Source organism: Etheostoma cragini, chromosome 13, assembly GCF_013103735.1.
Source record: "Etheostoma cragini isolate CJK2018 chromosome 13, CSU_Ecrag_1.0, whole genome shotgun sequence".
In the NCBI taxonomy this organism is placed as follows: Eukaryota; Metazoa; Chordata; class Actinopteri; order Perciformes; family Percidae; genus Etheostoma; species Etheostoma cragini.
The window spans coordinates 12217032-12236954 of NC_048419.1; the positions used below are offsets into that span (position 1 = coordinate 12217032).

The following is a 19923-nucleotide window of genomic DNA, read 5'->3' on the forward strand; positions in this document are numbered from 1 at the left end:
ATTGGCTGCTTAGAAATTAAGTGTTAACGAGCAGTTGGACAGGTGTACCTAATAAAGTGGCCGGTGAGTGTAGATGCCAAAAGTTCATGGGGCACCAACCTTGTTTTGAGAGAAATGTCTTTTATTCACAATGTCTTGGATAAGTACTTCATTATCCACGATGTGTGCACATGCGGGAGATGAGAATCCGGTTTTACAAGGATTAACGAACCATCTGTTCCCATGCCTCTGCCAAGAAGCTAATGTTAGTTTGGCTAATTGCTAGCTGACAGCTTTATTCAGTCTTAAATAATGTTAAGTCAAACTAAACACTAGGAAAACACGCTATATTTTGAGGGTCTTATTATTACATGCTGTCGATGGGAGAAATAAATGGGAAATTTACTTCTGGAAGCCAAGGTCTCTCGGAGGACCGGCAGAATTTTTGAGCTCTATAGTGTTGACAAGCTGACTGAGCAGGTTAATGAACCAGACTGGTGTGACAGAACTGGGAGAATCGAGTGCCATATGTCAAAGAACTGACTCATTGTTGTTTTTTAACCTCATTAGCACCTCCACTGGAGTGGTTGTAGAATATATCAGGAAATGGGCTACTGTGAGCCGAGCAGCACCTAAAGAGTTGTTGAAAAAAGTTGTAGGTTGGAGAACATGCACCACGCTATTGAATGAGGCTGAATGTACCCGTGCAACTGCTCAAGTATATGTAATCAAGCGGTGTCTCGGTTCTTGGCAAGTTTAAGTTATTAACCAAGCCTGGTTTCTAGTGCATCTTAGATAATTTTGTTCATTACAATTCACACATTGCCAATGGGGAAGTACATCACATATAAATATACGTCATGTTACTGTGGTAGCTATGTTAAGTTAAATGTTTGTTTGATAGTAGGTAGGCTGCCACGAGGAGACCGCACACCAGGCAGCTATACGAGACCGTAACCATGCCTAATGCATGAGTCGATGTAATCAAACGGGTGTCTAGGTTCTTGACAATTTTGAGAAGCAATTCCTAATAGACAGTAAGTCGCGTTGTTATGACATAACCGTTAGCCTATTTTTACAAAAAAATGTCCGCTACGGAGCCATAACGTGAGATACAAGGTAATGGAGCTTTTTTACATTGCTATGTTTCTTTAGAAATAAACAGAGGACAAATGGAGTCTTTAAACACTTCAGATGTAAAGCTATTTGCTGTCAAAGTGGCGCCAAAATGAATGGCAGTCAATGGAATGCTAATGGTGGGTGAGTGCTAGGTGGCATCAAAATGGCGCCATAGCAGGTATACTTTGTAGAGGCTGGTTTACCTCCTTGTGTGTTCTGGGTGCAAATTTAAGTTTTCTTGAATGGTGAAGGAATTGGTTTACTCAGTTTTTTCTCACTCTCCCCTAACCAGTCTCACTTCTCTTGCCTAAACCTAACCAATCCAACCAACGAAGGCAACGAGTACTAGCCAATCAAAGGCAAAGTAGGGCAGGACATTACTTCCCCATCCTAGAAAACGCTACTCATGTGCAGGGTTCTAGACCAGTCCTGAAAATAGCAATGCGCCCCCATGCATGGTTTAGGCTGTAGCAACACTTTCATCTCCAGAAAAATCAAAAGATTAATCTTTCAAATTAGAACAGGGTTCCCAGCACTACTGCGAATGCGGGATCCCAGCCTGCTCGGACTTGGGCTGCTAATTAGCTAACACTTGGACAAATGGTTCAGCTTTAGACTACATGGTGGCAACTGTCAATTCAGGACGGGTCAAAAATTGTTTTTTATGAATCTAGCATTAAATCTGCTTAACCTCATTGTTAAAACTCTGTATGTTTTTGTTTTTTATCTATAGGTTATTCACTCTCTTCCAAAGATGGTTCGACCACAATTTGGACCACCACGTTTGAAGCCCAGGTAAGGTTTTGATTATGTGAAGTGGCACTCGGATACTTTGGTGATGATGTTCACGATTAAATCTTTTGTACCATTAGGAATTTAAGCTATATGCCGCCCCCAGTTTTTGCAAAATGATGGTATGTTTATTGTGGCATAGTGTGTTTTGTAATCCACAAATTTCTTCTTTTTTGTATCTTATCAGACCATACGGAGATGGTCATGGCGTTGGACCTAGTGACGGGAATTACAACCATAACTCCAAAGGTCGAAGAGATGGCCAGGGCTACCCAGCAAAGGCTCCTTTTCACTGGAGAGATTCCAGAGGTAGAGGACGACCCCCAGTTGTCAGAAGAGTACCCCTGATGGGAGAGCAAAGAGAGCCACGTTTCAATCACTGGAGGTCCCAAAATCAGGATTCCTTTCAATCATACCCTCCCAAAATGGAACCACGTCATAGCCAGAAGAGGCCTTCTCCATCTCGGCCAAACCGCACCCCCCATGTTCAGCATCAGTCCTCCCCTCGCAGTTTTGCTCATGGATCCACGAGTCAAAGGGGCCCTCCTTTCCATGGCCACCCCTCAGGTCAGAGGTCACCCTCCCCAAGACATTTTCGCAACCACCAAGCCGACAGGAGGCCAGGCTCTACACCAGCCTACCAGGGGTCTTTCAGGGGCCACAAAAGGTCAGGTTTTCAGCATCAGGAGCAGCGGAATCGAGACCCTCGTGGGAATTATAATCCAAGAGAAAGGGCCCATGAGCCCTTTGGTCATGGCATGAAGCGCTGGAATGAGGCTGGAGCATTCTCTCATCCACACAATGGAGAACATGGGCCCTCTGGGTCACAGAGGAACCCCAGAGAGATGCATGGGAGAGGCTCATGTCCAGAGAGGTACAGGAGTGAAGCAACAACCCCAGCTGGGTAAAATTATTAAAAAGGAGGCCTGAAGCTGGCCCAGTCCTCCCAGTCACTGGGGGAATAGTGATTACTCCTACTCTGCCCAACTCATAATTATTAGAGGGGATTAATGGGGGTGTGATTAAATGTGGTTTCACCTGCCATTGAGAGGAGTTTTACATCTGTAATTGCTCTTTGAAAATGTACTACTCCTACCTGTTTCTTTCTGTCATGGCATTATGAGGGGCATTAAGATAAAAGTTAAAAGTTCCACCTCCCACTTAAAATGGCAATGGATCTATCATTGTAATGATTTCTCTATTGTTTGATGGATGTGCAGGTGGTCATCCGAGCAAGACTCCAGGCGGCAGCGTGGTCCGGTGGTGAGGCAGGGCAGCAGATCCCACAGTAGAGAGAGGGCTCAGGATGTCCCTCACTTGCCCCCTTACAGATCCCCCTCCTGGAAAGGAGGTCCCTCACCGTCATCTTCCTACCAAAGGGACCCTCAGGAGAGGCAGATGGCAGGACCCCGTAAGAGGAGGATATCAAGCATCGGAATCCCCTCCTCAGACCCTGCACTGGAGCATGGCAATCCTAAACAGCCCAGGAGAGAGAGGCCTCAGCTGCTCGGTATTCCCAGGCCATTCGGTGGTAAACCTTTGTCTGTTAGAGATAGAAGTTTCCTGGTCAAGAGCAGACAAGTCGGAGCAGAGTCTCTCATGGGTCTCCAAATACCTCCATCTGTGAAACCCAGGCCTCATCTGGGTGACTCTGCCTCACAAGAAAACATCAGCTCTGTTCTTGCTATCAGGAAGAAACGTTTCCAGTCAAATGCAGTTCCCCTGAAAAAGCTGGAACCAAGGAGGGGAAAACCACAACAATCACCCCCCAGAGAAGAAGGCAATGCCAGCAAGTCTTCAAGAGACTCTGATACAGACAAAGAACAGGTGGAGTCTCGCCGGTCCTTGAACACACACAGGTACGGTATATTCCTTCTAGCACTGTTCGCAGGGGCTTGATGATGATTAGGAGGTCAAGAAAGAATGTCTCAATGTGAAGGGGGTGCCGACTGTGGAAAATGGAGATGTCGTCATGAGCTAAATGTGCAACACTGAATCAGTTGATGAAAAACAGCAGCGGTTTTCGAATACCTCCATGTCTGCGTGCCTATGTTTCAAAATGTCTTCATATGACGTGGGCCGAAGAGAAAGTGCCAAGTGATGCACCATATCAAGAAAGCCAACCTGTTTTAAAGCTGACAAATGTTTAATACCCTTGATGAAGAGTGTGGAAAAATTAGTACATCAGTGCTGTTGAAGGATTCTCCAGTTTGTCGGCATTACGCTTGAAACAAGTGCTCGTCAGCAGATTGTGAAGAACCTTCATCCTCGTTAAAGAACAAATGCAATTTGAAGCTGAAGTTCCAACACGTCTTGTAAAACTATATGTGAAGACATGAAGAGGACTGCCCCTAAAATGCCTAAACCAGAAGTGCTATGCTGCCCCTTTGGAATTATTGGCAACATCGACCATGGAAAAAGAGATGCTTTAAATGAATGTCCGACAAGTAGCATGTTTGATCATGGGATGTACAAAACCAAAGCTGGCCTGAGCTGTGACACTTTGTGTTACATTAAATATAATCGCAATGTCAAGATGGATGACGGGGATTGTTGAAAACAGAAACAACGAAAGCCAGAAAACAATGAAGAGGAATTTCTGTTGAAGGACGTAACTGGCCACCGGCCAATTTATGACACAGTGCACTTGCATTCATGATAAAGGAACCGATACAAACGCCGATGCAGATTGATATTTCTAAATCCATTGTTTATGCACATCAAATTAACAATAATGAAGCCTCTTTTTTATAAAGTCTCAACGTGGTTACACTAGACTTTAAAAATTGTTTAAAGCCAAGACAAAGAATTGGCAAACAATTGATCTTTTTGACTAATTCACTATCAATCACCATATTCAGGATCATCACAGACCCGGAGAAATGCCCCATTTTGTGTGTTCCATAAAAGTGAAATATGGAAGTGGAAATCTAGAATCGTGCAAAGTAGATTAACCCCAGAAAGATCGGATTTTCTGCTGCCGGCACTCATGATAACTTCAAGGACATTCATCAAGCATCAACCTTGCCAAGTGTTTTGATGAAATGCACCAGAGATGATAAAGTCAAACTTGTGACCGTAAAAAAACTATTTGGCCACCTCCTATTGTTATCGTATTAACAATGCCTGCAGTAAAACAGGCATTGATGTGTCATTTTAGAACCCTGGGGAACAGATAATAAACATCAAGTTGCTGAAAACACAAGGCTCCACATCTGATCCTCCTAATGACCCAAATGGCGAAACGAGATGAACCTGAGAGAATGGATTTCAAAGATCGGAACAAGAAATGAGTGTCTAGAATTCCAACTTTATGCTACATGGGGACAGAAGCAAGACCACTTTGGTACCACCTTGTCATAATCGTAATGTGAATGCATTTGGTCTAAACCTACAGGTCAGCATGTGCTTGGGTCAGTTCCTATTTCTTATCTGACGTGTGACCTAAATGTCATAAAAAGAGATGCACATCATCAGCCTGAGGGAAATCGGAATATTCAGTAGCTGCTTTACAAGGCTAATGCAGCCAAAGTCCACGGCACCTAAAGTCTCTAACCCAAACCCTGCATATGTCATCCTGCATTCACATTGCCTAGTATTGAGGACAAAAGATAGTCACCATCAATTCCCGGCACTTAATCCCACTGTAACCATCAATTCCCGGCACTTACTCCCACTGTAACTTCAACTTCAACGCCCCAGATGTTAAGAAGATGTGAAAGAAGAACGGCAGAAGTAAAGGAATAAAGTCTCACTTGTGGGCACTGCAAAACCATAAGTCAGTGGCCTTGAAACCAGAACTTGTCGGCAGACAAATACTGGATCATCTCTTAAAACCACGCACAGCTATGGAGAAGAAAGCTGACATAATCTCCGGCCTGGATGTGTTCAGCCTTTCTCTGCAGAACTACAGGTGTCTCCCAAGAATGAAATCTTTTGAAACTCTTTGGATGATGATGATTATTGAAGACCACCAAAGGACCTAGGAATGACCTGACCCGCTGACAAAGCCTTCTGAAGTACAGTCCAACGGTCAAAGCAAGACATTGTGCTTCTAAGAGAGGGATGATAGAAGATTTGGTATCTTAAAGTTGTCCCCGAGATTTTCCTGCTCACTTCGATCACTGAGTAAATGAAGAGGGCTCAGATTGAATCAGGGTACAAAAAATAGGAGTAAAGAAGCATGGACATTCCATGGTTTTTGTAAGTACCCATGTGATCAGTGACTTTGTGATCATTTGTCTGCCTGCAAAACAGTGCTGTTCATTACTGGCTTAAATTGCATTATTTCTGAAAGTTGACCGGGTGATTATATATATTTTTTTACTTCCAATCTGTTTTCTTTTCAACACTTATAACTTGAATGATGTGATGTTAATGTATCCAGGTCACATTAAGATGTCTATACACTGACGTAAGCTTTACATGAAACTCATAAAGGAATGCTGATGGCATTAACGCTGCTTCCACTGATCTCTCCCCAGATCTTCTCCCATTGAGAAACGTGACCTTGTTATTTTGTCCCACTGGCCACCTGGACCGAGCTCCTCCTCTAAGGACGGCTCGCCTGCGAAAGATCACAGCCCGAAGCAAAAGAATGGTAAGTCAATTCTATTCTCTCGTATTATTTGGTAAGGGGAAACCATCGGCTGGTATCTTACTATACAAATTGTTTTGATAACATATATAAGCTTCAGCTACGGAAGTTTATTATTATATATATTTTTTTTTTGTAGAACGCAGTTCAGATCACGATGCCACACCAAACAGTCGACTATCAAAGACGAATTATTCCAGATCATTGCCTGAAGACCGAAGACGGGGCTTTATGGATAAGAGGGTGTTTAGGTACATTTCATACAATCCGTATTTCTCAGTGTTTAAACAAGGTTCTAATTCAAGTAGACAGTGCAGTGTCTTCCAGTAGGTCAAATGCGAGCTTTATGCAGAGCGTGTCCAGTTTTTAATTTTCCTTTTGCTCTTTGCAGGCCATTTAATATGATGCAGGACAACCAGAGAGGCGGGAGGCCCTTCAGGAGACCAGGACCAGGACCCATGCAGGTGACTGAAACATTTATGCTACCATGAGCAGAGCTTGTGTCGATCCATATGAAGATTCACAAAGAATTACCGCGGTCGTTGTGGTAGCAAGCAAAGCCTATATATTTAAAGATTTGGCATCTATATTGCAGTTTTGAAATGTTTCATTTTATTGAAGCAAAGCAAATGTGACTAAGTCAAAAGGAGTAAGCGGCCATTAGAGGTTTGTTCCAACTCATATTAATTTTTAAGTTTTTGTTTTTTTAGCTTACTGGATGTGTACTGCCTTTGTCATTTGAGCTGTAACATCATGGTTGAATCACTACTGTGAATAACCACTGAAGCATGTCAGGTGGCGTGTTTTGTCAGATGTAATATTTTTATACTGCGCTGTATTGTTTTGATTTTAGATGGAAATGGAATAAATAAGGGGGCATTGCATACTGTATGTATTTAGCATTCATCGTTGTTTTACAGAGACCAAAGTTCACGGTTGGTCCAAGGAAGATGGGCCCTGAACAGTCTGGAAATTTTAGAAGACCACTCATGGTAAGCATATTATTTTGACAGATCACTCAGTCCTTCTGGAAAATGTGAAATGGCTCATTGCTTCTTCCTTTGTAATAACATTTGAATTTCTTGTGTTTTATAAGGAGAGCTTAGTGCCACGACCCTTCCCAAATCAGAGGCCAGTATTCAGGAAAAGTCACACTATCATGTCGAAATACCGCACCATGAGAGTAATGCGTCAGCGTCCACCATACAACAGAGGTCCCAACCAACAACGCTGGTGATAACCTTTGGTAAGTTTTTATGGTGTGTACTAGGGCTGAACGATGATGGCTAAAATGATAATCACAATTATTTTTTAACAATATTGTGGTAACCATTATTCTCACGATTATTTGTTGATTTTAACCCAAACTAATTTTATTGTCACATAGGCTGTTTATAACTGATTTCACATCTATATTATGTTACAATCTTCTTATGTTGAAGTTTTATGGACATACAGCTGCAACACATTGAAATAAATAGCGTAGGATATATATATATTTTTTAAATGTATCTCTGAGAAAGCTCCATCACTTGTTTTTAACAATAACTGATAAAAAGAGCTAGGGAGAGAGGGGTAGTGCGATGGAGTACTCAGAGTCGGGTCCAGCACGGGTCAAACGGCAGATACACACGTTTTGTGTATGAAATGTCTTTATTGTCACTGCGCTGCATTTTTATGAACTATGATATTCTGGCCATGGGTCACATCTCTGGCCCAGGTCCAGCAGCTCCGTCTCACACGCTGTTACTCTTCCAACTGAAGTTAGTTGCATTCAATAACTTCTTCTGTGTTCTTTGCCGTGGCGGCCGCAAAAGTAGGGTTACCAGCGGAAACACTGGTACAAATACAGGTTTGCCCCTAATACTTGACAATATACAGCTGTGTTAATAACAATTAAAAATGTAGAGAAATGTCAGAAGTGTGGACCGGCGCTGTGTGGCCGGGCTGCGCAGAGAGTAAGACGAGAGAGAGTAGAAAGATCCAACACAGGCGGCACGGCTTTACAGAAAAAAATGGGTCATGTAATGCAAAATTATACCAGCCATATAAACAACATTGCAGCGGATGCAAGGACATTAGGTGCACCGGTGCGTCCTAGAAGAAAAATGTTACTTGAGCCCTGTGAGCTAACAGACGCTAACTAGCACCGCCACCGACTAGCGCTGGTCACTGCTGTTGTGTGAGTAACAACACAGACGGGACAAAATGTTGCGTTTACTGGTAAACTGATAAACCTTGAGACCGACGTATAAACAACTGCTATCTGTTGACTTTTCCTCCCGTTACTCTGTCCTCTGTGACTGTCTACATCTAGAAAGTAAGCTGTGCGAGGCAGGGAACAACTCTGACTGGCTCATGAGCAGACAGGGGTTTACGGAGCGGTAGATTGGCTTTGCGAAAAAACTCACCGTTCTATGAAAAGATGCTTTAAAAAAAAAAAAAACGCTCGATCACGCAAATTTGATCGTGGGAAGTCAAAATCGTGATCGCGATTAAAATTCGATTAATTGTGCAGCCCTAGTGTGTACCTGTGAGGGGTTAGAAGGGTGAATTCAATTTGCATCCAGTGTCTTCAGTGTAGTGTTGTCCATCTTCTGACCAAACATAGGCTTATTTGGTACTTTGTAGGAGTCGGTTGTGTAGCTGTGCTATTCATTTATTCACTGTAAAGAAATCTTGATTATCACAACAAAATAAAATCTAATATTTAGATCTTCAAGAAATGTTTCAAATTATTAATTTTTTTTCCTTGATCTTAGCACAGGTCCTACATTCTGCAGGCACGATTCTGGATCTTCTCTGCTGGATGGACTGCACAACCCCTTCCCACACTACAATCCCAACCTGCCTGTGTATCGTGGAAATTTTTCAGATGCATATATGTACTGTATTATAAAGTACTGCAGTACTTACGTTTTAGATATGTATAATGTATGGTCGTTACATGATGCTCTCCTGCTTTTTTTTTTCTTGTGTATAATTATTTGAGGGTTTCTGCTTGTGATCTTGGCAGTCTTCATTTTACTGAAAAGGATTTAGCTTTTTCTTTGTTTACCAGCAGCTATCGTTTTTAAGTGTGTCAAGTCCAAAGAAACATTTGTACAAAGACTTAACACATGAGCTGTCTCCTGTTTGATTAATCATGATTGTTTTGATTAGAAACAGCACCTTGTCTAACGACGCTTAGCTACTACTTGTATAACCACATGTTCAGTTTGTTTCAGACTTGAAATAAAATCCAATTTAACAAACTCTTTTTGAGTCATCTTTTTTTGCTTGTATATTTGGACAAAAGACAGAATCACTTTGTCAGTGGTGTTGTTTGTAAGAATCATGAAACCTAGAATCCCTCTTTACTTTCATACATGATTGTTCTGGCGGCTGTATTTCCAAACTTACAGATAATCTAGGTTTACACTTAATTTTTCTTGATACATAATACTTTTATGTACAACATAATTAAATGAGTGTTTTAATGATATTGCAGAATTACCTGAACATGTTTAAAGTTGTACTGTAGTTTAATTTCCATTAAGTGGGGGCTCAAGTGGATCAAGCTTGCCGGTTCTTACATTTCCCATGATGCAATTCAACAGTCTATTTATTTTTACCTGTTTCTTTTAAACTCCACACATCCAGTTTGTCACCGTTAGTCTTGAGTCCAAGCTGAGATCACCCTTATAGAATGATGATGATTTCATCAGGGTCATTTAGAAAAAAAAAAGAAAATTATCAATCTCCCTCCAGAGCCACATGATACAACTGACTAGCAAACTGGACTTCATGTGTAAAATCAGTGGAATGAGTTATGTACTGTTTAGCCAATCAAAAACACTTCCTCAGATTTCCCCATAAACAAAATCACCATCCTTTCTGCTTTTCTTCCTCTCAATACTATAAACCTCACCGTTTTCATAACTGCGTTCCAGTTTGTCCCTTTAAACATACCTCTCGCCCTTCAGCCCGTGACGGCCTTCGCTCTGCCCCAGTGATATTTGGAAGTGGACTGGAGCTAAACTTAGCCCTGACAGAAGGCTCGTCATCACAACATACTCAACACACCACAGCGGGTTACAATGGACAGTGTCCCGTTACCACAGAGGCTGCTGTATCTCACTGGTGTCACCGGCCAACCAAGGTTAGTGTGTGTCCCAGATCCTTGACTGTAACTGACAATGATCTTGTAAGTTGTTTCCTTTACTTACTTTTGATCGTACAGAATAGTCTGTCACATTGCTGCATTTGTTCACTACACTCTTGTGGCATGAGAGAAACAGGTGCCTCTAGTCTAGTGTACCACCCACACTTAGTATCCCCCCACTTTGATCTAAGTTTTAATATACATACTTATTTATTATAAATTTTCTTAAGCATGATGTGTGACTGCACTGAGCTGACTGGTTTCTGCTGACTTCTGCTCCACTGATTTACTCCAATCTGTCATTTGTAGATGTAGACTTAAAGACTGCAGGCTTTTCTTTCTTTCACTCTCTACACTTGTATTCCTCTCTGTCACGATGGGCAGCTATAGCTCAGCCCTCATTCCTGGTAAGCCTTGCAACTATTATTGTTACAACTATCTGTTGCAACATACTTTGAAACACATGCTTGAATGCTGCATGTCAAAAAGGCGGAATTACAATGCAGGCTTTGGAATCACAAACATGGGTTTATAACTGTGAAAATAGCCGATTCTCTATAGCTCTCTATATATCTCTATAGCGATGGGTTTAAATTAGTTCTGCAAGTGTTGTAACATCCATTCTCTGTTTTTCACTGCTGAAGACACTGAAGAGTTTGATTCAGTTGTGTCGATGGCAGAGAAGCTGAATGAGCAGGTAGCTCATGCTGCAGATGAGAGGTTACAGTCAGAGCTTCAGACTCTGGGAAGTATACACATTTTTAATAATAATTATCTAGAGTTGCTGTATTATCCAGTTAAACAATACTGTCATAACTTGGCTCACTGTGTGAAAGTGTGTCTGGTGTGTTTGTGTCCCATCTGTCCTTGGGATAAATTTAACTTTTGAGTTGCCTCATACACACACAGCCACGTACAGCAGCGGGCGATATCTACTTTAACACCTTTCATAAAACAAGGTTAAAAGGTACTTTGCCCTGTAATGAATGTGAGCTATACTTTCAGAATTGCACTTGCATCAAAACACTTTTTGTTCATACTAACATTGGGTGAACCACATTTTAATTTTTTTTAACTTATCAGATGTCTCAATCTAGACTTAACTTACAGGTAACACTCATGATGGAGGAGGAAAAAAAAGAAAACCAGTGTGAGGAGCCGGATTCTTTAACACGTCAAGAAAACGCTCCGGAACCAAGCCACAATGGGTCTGCCCTGCCTGTAAGTGTAAAAGAGAAAGTGAAGGTTTCACACACTTCCAAGTTCAAATTGACACTTTGTGTTATGTCAGTCAGTAATGTTGGGTTATTTTCCCCAGGCAGCAGCATCCAAAAGTGTTCCCATGCAGTCCTTCATCTCCCTGTTACCCGAGGCTCTCTCTGCTGTACTACATCCGACGCTGCCCCCACACATCAACTCCGACCCCCAGCCGAGCAGAAATCCACCGAGCCTGCAACAGCTGCAGACAGATCTGAGAGACCTGAGGGACCAGTTTGAACTGATGAAGAGTCAGCACAAGTATGGCGTTGTCAATGAGGTTTATGTTTCTAACCTGCCCTGATGAGTGCATGACATTTGCATCCCTGCATCACTGCCTGTTTCATACTTCTTTCCACTAATCTGATGATATCTTGTGTTCCAGCAAAGAAATTAAACTGCTGATGAATGAGCTTGATGAGGAGAAAAGGATTCGCTTGACTTTACAGGTGCGTGAATGAATAAAGGAATTTATTTAGCTGCAAGGACATGCTAATTGCTAAATAATGATATTTTGTTCTTGTTTGCTCCTTTGTTCTTTTTCATAATGTAAAAAACTGTGCAGAATTAGTTTAAGAGGACAATATTTGCACTCATGGTTTGATTTGTTTTGTTTTAGATGGAAATTCAACGTATGAAGAAGCACATGTCTAAATGAGTGGAGAACTTCACCATCGTTAAAGACAGTGAAATAAATGTTTTTCTAAGATAAAAAAATAATCATCCTCGCTCCTTTTTGATGAAAAGTATATTTGCATAAGAAAAAACTCTCTAGGTGGCAACATTTTACTTGCTTTTGTTTTTGGTGGAGTGGCAAAAGCCTCAGCCAAGAGGACTGCATGTTTTTACTGAGTCATTGCTGAAAATTGGTGCGGTACAGTGGGATTAGACTGGATATAAGAGAAGAATATCTGTTGACTGTTCCCACAGGAAATGAGCAGTAGAAGGCCCTGTTATACATTCAATTTGTTTTATTTCTGTAGTTGGACTTAAAAACTATGAAATCTTAAATCCTGTAGTGGGGTACAGGGGCGTAACACAAAATTCTGGGCCGCCTAGAAAGGCACTTTGTACGGGCCCCTCCCTGCATCCACAGCTATTCATTCTAGCATCTTTTTGGGCCCTCCTCCTCCTTTTTGCGCCCTCCTCACATGAGGGCCCTGCATACTCAGTCTGGGGACTGCGTCAGGTTTGCGCCCCCACATCACATAATGCAAACTTGATGCGTCTATCATATTTAAGGTGCATATAGATTTTCAAAAATGTGCCTATTTATTGTGAATTCATACAGTGAATTCATGTTCATGTTGTTGATGTGTAGGAGCATTGTGAATTCATTAAAGATGTTGCACATTATTGACTTGACCTTTTTATTAATAATTAAAGATTCATCCATATACACAAATAAATATAAAGTTACAAGTGATCTCAAAAAAACTTTTAAAAAAAATGTAGGAAAGTTTGACTGAAGAAATATCCTCTAAAAGACAGAGGAGTAAAAAGTATCCCAGTATCCTTTTAAACCAGCCTCAATTTTGTTGTTGCAGTCGCCAAGTCCAAGATAATATTGGGTTATTATGAGATACGAAAATTCTAATTCACCTACAAGTGAATTGCATATAATTTCCCTTTTCAGACAATATTTTTCTTGCAAAAAACATTGAAAAAAGAAAACATTTACACCATAAATAGTATATATATACACATTTCATTTTTACATCCCAAATGATCACATCGTAGCCAGGTTAGCACTTTTGATATGCTATCTCTGCAGTCCTTCCTGTTCAATCCGTGAGAAACTAAAGAGACTGCTGAATCTCTTCCAGTATGAATGTTTTGACGTGGGGTCCAATTTAGTTTCAGAAATTGGATTCTTCACAGGAAATTGGCCTAAAGGTAAACGCTTTGTTCTCCTCGAGAAGGATGTCATATCGACAGAGAGGCCTGTGAAGGACATGGTCAACATTACTGAAGTAAAAACTGCTATTTAATATGAAATACATCACATTTTTGAAAGATATCACACACTTTAAAAAAAATCAGTACATGTTACTCATACCTCTCCTTACGTTCCAGATGTGTAAGACGGATGCGGAGAACACGGAGCTTGTATTTGTGCTTGAATACATTCGCAGAGGAGAATTTGAGAGACACTTTTTCCACTGACTGAAGGTCTTTGTCAAACTGGGCAAGCAAATTGGTCTCTGTGTACTTCTGGAACTTGGGTGCTTTACTGGTGTAAAAAAAAAATAGAGATGTTGGCAGTAAGCAGTAACAGAAGGACAAAGAGAAGTCATGGTGGAATATTTGCTAGAGGACTTATGATAAATAAAGGGAAGACTTACTGGTCAATGGTTGCCACTGCTTCTTTACCGTTACCGTGCAGTTTAACAGTTATGTATCCCCACTGTACATCCTTGTTCCATATCATCACCTCCAACCTGTAGTTTGTCCCTGAAACATTCACATTCATAGATATGTTCACCATTTTGAAATGAAATGATACGCCCTCTTAGAACTGATATAGCAAACCCTGGAATAGCTTTTAATAGCAGCTTTCCACATACATTTTAATGCCAATAACGTGGGATAAAACTGCATTTGGGAAAAAACAAAAAGCACGATACAGCAGTTATTAAAAAAATTCACTGTAGCAATTTTGTGCCTTGACGCACCAGAATCTAATAAACTTTTTCAGATACACTTTGGTGTAGGAAGGGATCTTAGACAGAACGCTGATTTATTTTAGTTTGCCTTAGGATGCATTTCCTGTTGTAAATCCCCTGGCCTGGCCTGTTTTGAGAGAAGTTTTAAACATTTGCAACTTTATCCATTTGAGGGACTAAATACTCACTTTCATACTGTTTGCATCATTTAACAAAATTGTAACTTTTTAATGTGAACCGTATTGGGATTAAGGGGCTTTCTACGTGTTTCTGTCAGGTTATTAAGGTTAGGATGTGATTATTAGTGTTTTGTCACTTACTGCAGAATGGAGAATCGGTGTTTGTGGTGAAGTAAGTTTTTGTCTGGCCCAGCCTCAACAGGACCTCTTTCCAATCTGTGACATCGTAACCTGGATTTGAGTGAAACATCTACATCAGGTCACATCAATTTAGACCACCTATCTTGTAAATTAAATAAATGCATGTTAAAAGTACCAACCAAAGACAGGACATCCAGCAGCACCAAAGCGGTCACAGTTCAAGCAGTTCCCATCCAGAAAGTCTTTGTAGGAGGAGCAGGGGAAGGCCCTGCTGACACACGTCCTTTCCACAGACTCAAGAAAGAGAAACACTGATCTCTGGTGGTCGCATCTAAAATAGGATCCTCCTGCACAGGGGTAAGTCACTGTTACCAGGGCTTGAAATGGGCCAGTACCATACTGGCATTCATCAGACATTCAGCACCCTAACCTAGCCCCACTGGAATGATGCTTGGTTTCAGTTTACATTATCTAAGACATATGTAATGATCATGTCATCCAACTGCTGAATTAGGGTGCTGCACAGCCACCTTTTCTGGACCACTTCAGGCACTGATTGTTAGCATGCGACATATAAATCTAACAATTTGTACACAAAGACTGTTAATCAACAATTTAAAGAGACCTTACCAGAAAAGATGGTCTTTGGGCAGCCAGGTTGGTCTGCTCCACCATTAGCATAGAAATCGATGTGACCCAGAGGTTCCCTAAAGCCAAGAGCTGGGAATGACATGCCAATAACAATACTATTAATAATGTATATAGCACATTTAAAACAATTAGAAATGACTGAGGGAATATAATAATACAGTATTTCAGTTTAACTCACCATCTATGTCTGTGTGCAGGACATCCACAAACTGGGCATCTGTGGGGTCTAGTCTATGCTCTGGAGGATTGCCAGTGAATTGAGGCCCAGCTGGATCCAGAGCTGCAAAAATCACATCAGTAGATCTCAGTGGAGCTTCAAGTTTATTCTTAAACTCAACATTAGCTTATCTTAATGTTCACTTTATTGCAATACATTAGGTATCAGTAAGTTTAAGACCTTTGCTGCTTTACTTCCTTTCCTTTTTCAAATCATCACTGCTGCTTTGGACTGTGTCCCAATTACTTTCAAACTAACTTCGACACATCTGACCCAACCAGAGGTGCTCTATTTACACAAAAGTTTTTTGATACTATCATGTCTGGTTTCTGTTTTATATGACTTTTTTTGGTGTGTACCCAATACTTCTCCACAGTGTGGAATTGGATATCTGTGGTCTTAATATCTCAGTAGGGATTTTGGGTGGAATCATCGAAACTTTGTCAATTGTTTCGTGGTGACTACACTGCCCAGATGGCCAAAACTTGGACTGTGATAAGTGGCTGCAACTCCACAGCTCCACCATCATATACTCTGCAAAGTGTGACAAACTCTTTGTGTTATACATTGTGATGTTAGAAATCAAGTTAATTTAAGTCATAGTTATCATGAAATGTCATTGATAAGCATCTCAGCTAATGTTTATTTCCTGATGCAGAAAAAAGGTGCCCAAAGGTTGTGTAACTAAACAAATGGTGGTGGAAATACGTGCAGTATTTATTTGACTTTCAAGACATACACTTCTTCACCAATGTCCATACTACGTTTGCTACTTTCTGTAAAGAAATGTGAAGCTGTTTTGTATGAAAGTATGAATGGTTATCATCATAATTATTATGGTGCTGTTTGACTTTGAACGTGTACACCCTTACCTGTAATTCTTCCAATTGACCCATTCAGGTTAGCACCTATTAAGCCTGACATATGAGCCCCAAGACTGATTCCGATCATGTGGATGGAGCTCAGAGAGGCACCACGTCCCTGAAGAGATTGGTCATTAGTCTGGTTACGCAAAACAGCAAACACAGCAGAGATGTTCACAGACAGATACATCAGATACATCTCATACCTGCAGCATTTTAATGAAAGCAGTGAGGTTGTTGGCTGCGTTGTACGTGTTCTCCACTGCCTTAAAATAATTCACATTGGAAGCTCCGTGGTTCCAGTCCACCACTATGACATTAAGGTCTTCCCTGGCCAGCAGCAGCTCTGCGATCTGCTGCACCCACACAGGTGGAGATCCCGTAGGCCGATAGCCATGAATGACAAAGGTGGTTGGTCTGGACAAGTTAAACTGGGGATGGGCAGACAGGTCCGTGTGGGACACGAGTGTACCACAGGTGCCATTCTCCCTGGTGTACAGCAACAGCCTAACTTTGAGCCTGGTCCCAATGATTGCGTGACCGAGATGTAGATCTGTAAATTCTTCACATCTCTGAGCTGAGGGGGATAGCGAAAAAATAGGAACAGACAGAGAAAGGTGTATATGGTTAGGGTGAAGATGCCACATGACCATTTTGACTTTAACAAGCATTGCTCAAGAAGCTTTAATATTTTTATTGACTTCTCATCAAAGGTCTCTGTCATCATCAGTGACATAGTCCCATAAATGAGTCGGTGTGTGGGTGGAATCCATGCAACAGTTGGTTGAATATGTCTTTAAACACAGCTTGTCCACCAGAGAGACGCGTCACGAACAAGTTTGACTGGGAAAGCAAACAACTTGTGGACCAATTCACTCAAAATATCAGCAGTATGCAGACAATTCACATCAACTAGATCACTGACACATGTAGTCAAGGAACCTTTTATAGACTAGCAAAAATGATGACAGAGGTTATGAGAAACGGTGAGTGCATCCACAACCAATATTGTTTGGAGGTACAGTGAAATGTGGAAATTTAATTATGACTAAATGCTGTTTAAACAACCCAACCAATTGGGAATTGAGAAAGAATCGCCATTTCTTAATAAAAAAAACTTCACAAAAATGAAAAGTTCTACCAAGATGGAGCAGCTTCATGAGAAATGCCATAAGCTATTTTTAGTAAGTGTTACACAATGTATGTGGCTTTCCATATAGGCTGTAAATCACATTTCCATGACTGCATCAGCTGAGAGCCGTGGAGCTCTACAGAGTGCCAGTGGTTTTGTAAACCACAGTGAAGGCCCTTTACTCAATTGTATTGGTGTTCTCATGAAATGTAGATAGTCAAATGTTGCATGACTCTCCTTTTTTTCCACAGGAATACTTGGGTTTACACTTACTGACAACAGTGACTATGTGTATCAGGATTATTATATCAAAAACTGAAACCTTCCGAAATGAAACTGAATTGATATATACACATGTATAAAAAATAGAATAAATATTATTGTAAATCATTTTATTTTATTTTTTTAGCTATAACTACTGAAAAAAAGAGACAGCCTTAATTTCCATCAACTCTCATGACATCAAACAACAGATATTAAAGAGCCTTGAAATAAGATGGCACTGTGCTGTAATCTACACATAGTGTTTGTGGCTGTAATTGTTTTCCATCGGACACTAAGAAGAAAACAAGAAACATTAATCATCATTGCTATTTTCTAACCATGTATTTTGTTGGTGTAACTCTAAGACACTATACCTGGCCCTAATAAAAACAAAACTAAAACTACTGTAAAACTAAATATATAAAAAGTAAAACAGCCTTTTTGAATAACTTAAATGAACATCAAATTGTGTGTGTGTGTGTGTGTGTGTGTGTGTGTGTGTGTGTTCATACATCTAAATTCAAAGTGTTATGCTTTGGGCTTTACCTTTGTATATTTGAACAGTTGTCAGCTGGAGCAGTGTCAAATATTGCCACAGGAACATGCTTTACACCAGCACGTGTTAATAATCTGTACATAAAGTCAGGCCACGTGAAAACACACCAGTCAGACATGTTTGGCTCATAATATAACAAACAGAGCAAATCACGTGCACAAACACAACAGGCACATTAACACAAGAATACTGTCCTAACCATTCAGATGTTTCTCTGACACTCACTGGACTGAAGCAAAGAAAAGAGATGCTATTCTACTTACCTTCCAATGTCATGAATGAGTGGAAAATAACTAATGTAGCCTACAAGTTCAGTGACATTTAAGTAACCTGTAGGCTGGAAATCAGTTTTCTAGCCCCACCCTCTATGATTAATCTCAAACTACGTGATTGTACAGTAAGAGAAACTGAAATCTGCAGAGCTCTGTCTGCAACTAAGTTCTTCTGCTACAGTACGCCTCATGTTTACAGTGTGTCAGTGTTCAGGGTCTTCCTTAGATGTAATTTAAGAAATGGGACAACAATGAGAAAGCATGCCATTCTTATCAGAGTCTTACCTTTGCCGTAGGATAATATTTCCTGGTCTGGTGAATCAAAGGTCCAGAATATTACAGGTCTGTTTGTATAACCACATATTTGGGCAGAGTTCACTTCAGGAAGTGAGAGGAGGAACAGCAACGCAGCATGCCTACTACTCCCAGCCTGCATGCTCTCACCAGGATAACCGCACCCCTTGTCCCGGGTCATTGTGTCCACAGGTGAAACATTCCTGTGAAGTCACACCTGATTCATGTGTACTCAAACCGGTTCTTGTGTCTCCTTTCTACTTGATTTAAAATCTGTGAAAACAACAGAGTTACTGTTTCTTTTCTCATTCTCGTTCCTTTTCATGAAATCCAGAGTGAAAGTGAAACATGTTGTGGACATTTCCAAGAATTTGTCCCTTTTGCAGAAAGGACTATTTTTAGCCAGAAATATTTAGAAAGCATTCACAAATTCCACGGAAATTTACAAGAAGTTGCACAACACAATTAAACTCAGGATTTCCCCACAAACTGTATATGGATTAGTATAGGACTACAGTAAATATGATAAACCTGTCATGGAAATTCAGCTCTAGTGTTGGAAGAAGTTGTAACAGCCTTTCCCTCTATCATCATTTATTGCCAAATATTTTTTAGAAGAGGTCTTTGCATAGCTTTTAGCTTTCTACCTCTCCTGCTCATGTTTTTTCTTCTTCTTCCTTATGTCAAGTTTCTGTTTTAGTTGGTTTCAGGTTTTCTGTTTGTTTTCATGGAATTCCTGTTTTATTTTTATATCCACTGTATGTCTTCACGCACTTGACTTGCCTTCCTTCCTTTGTCTG

The 19923-nt window shown here is 40.7% G+C and overlaps 3 protein-coding genes across 8 annotated transcripts in view; 2 read left to right on the plus strand and 1 right to left on the minus strand.

Moving 5' to 3' along the window:
- si:ch211-114c12.2 (uncharacterized protein LOC336578 homolog) overlaps nt 1–9742 on the plus strand; it is an 11599-nt gene extending 1857 nt beyond the window's left edge. The window contains exons 2-10 of one of the 3 annotated variants that reach the window (XM_034890408.1): nt 1832–1893; nt 2078–2794; nt 3111–3749; nt 6375–6490; nt 6627–6738; nt 6879–6951; nt 7408–7479; nt 7584–7733; nt 9250–9742. In XM_034890408.1, the coding sequence (XP_034746299.1) occupies nt 1853–1893; nt 2078–2794; nt 3111–3749; nt 6375–6490; nt 6627–6738; nt 6879–6951; nt 7408–7479; nt 7584–7724 (1911 nt within the window). In that variant the 5' untranslated portion in view covers nt 1832–1852 and the 3' untranslated portion in view covers nt 7725–7733; nt 9250–9742. The remainder of the gene's footprint in view (nt 1–1831; nt 1894–2077; nt 2795–3110; nt 3750–6374; nt 6491–6626; nt 6739–6878; nt 6952–7407; nt 7480–7583; nt 7734–9249) is intronic. The other 2 variants (XM_034890409.1, XM_034890410.1) reach the window with 2 other exon arrangements.
- The window catches only part of lipia (lipase, member Ia), a 27678-nt gene extending 8290 nt beyond the window's left edge, over nt 1–19388 (minus strand). Inside the window, exons 1-12 of one of the 3 annotated variants that reach the window (XR_004659118.1) lie at nt 19115–19388; nt 18548–18631; nt 16812–17182; nt 16615–16723; nt 15704–15805; nt 15505–15594; nt 15054–15221; nt 14875–14964; nt 14234–14342; nt 13948–14121; nt 13564–13832; nt 9308–9312 (exon numbers count right to left, since the gene is read on the minus strand). Coding sequence is in view for 1 of the 3 variants with exons in the window: in XM_034890411.1 (XP_034746302.1) it covers nt 13748–13832; nt 13948–14121; nt 14234–14342; nt 14875–14964; nt 15054–15221; nt 15505–15594; nt 15704–15805; nt 16615–16723; nt 16812–17182; nt 18548–18605 (1356 nt within the window). In the remaining 2 variants the exon portion in view is untranslated. Of the gene's footprint in view, nt 1–9307; nt 9313–13401; nt 13833–13947; nt 14122–14233; nt 14343–14874; nt 14965–15053; nt 15222–15504; nt 15595–15703; nt 15806–16614; nt 16724–16811; nt 17183–18547; nt 18632–18820; nt 19059–19114 lie in introns of those variants that run through there. The other 2 variants (XR_004659119.1, XM_034890411.1) reach the window with 2 other exon arrangements.
- si:dkey-71d15.2 (SH3 domain-containing kinase-binding protein 1) lies at nt 10477–13014 on the plus strand. Of its 2 annotated transcripts, none has more exons than XM_034890417.1 (8): nt 10477–10628; nt 10941–11038; nt 11276–11376; nt 11742–11852; nt 11950–12149; nt 12274–12337; nt 12508–12641; nt 12713–13014. In XM_034890417.1, the coding sequence occupies exons 1-7, from the start codon at nt 10567–10569 to the stop codon at nt 12544–12546; spliced, it is 675 nt and encodes a 224-aa protein (XP_034746308.1). In that variant the 5' UTR covers nt 10477–10566; the 3' UTR covers nt 12547–12641; nt 12713–13014. The 2 variants fall into 2 exon arrangements, with proteins under 2 accessions (XP_034746308.1, XP_034746309.1); XM_034890418.1 differs by having other exon boundaries at nt 10478–10628; nt 11276–11328.
- Nucleotides 19389–19923: the final 535 nt, after the last annotated feature.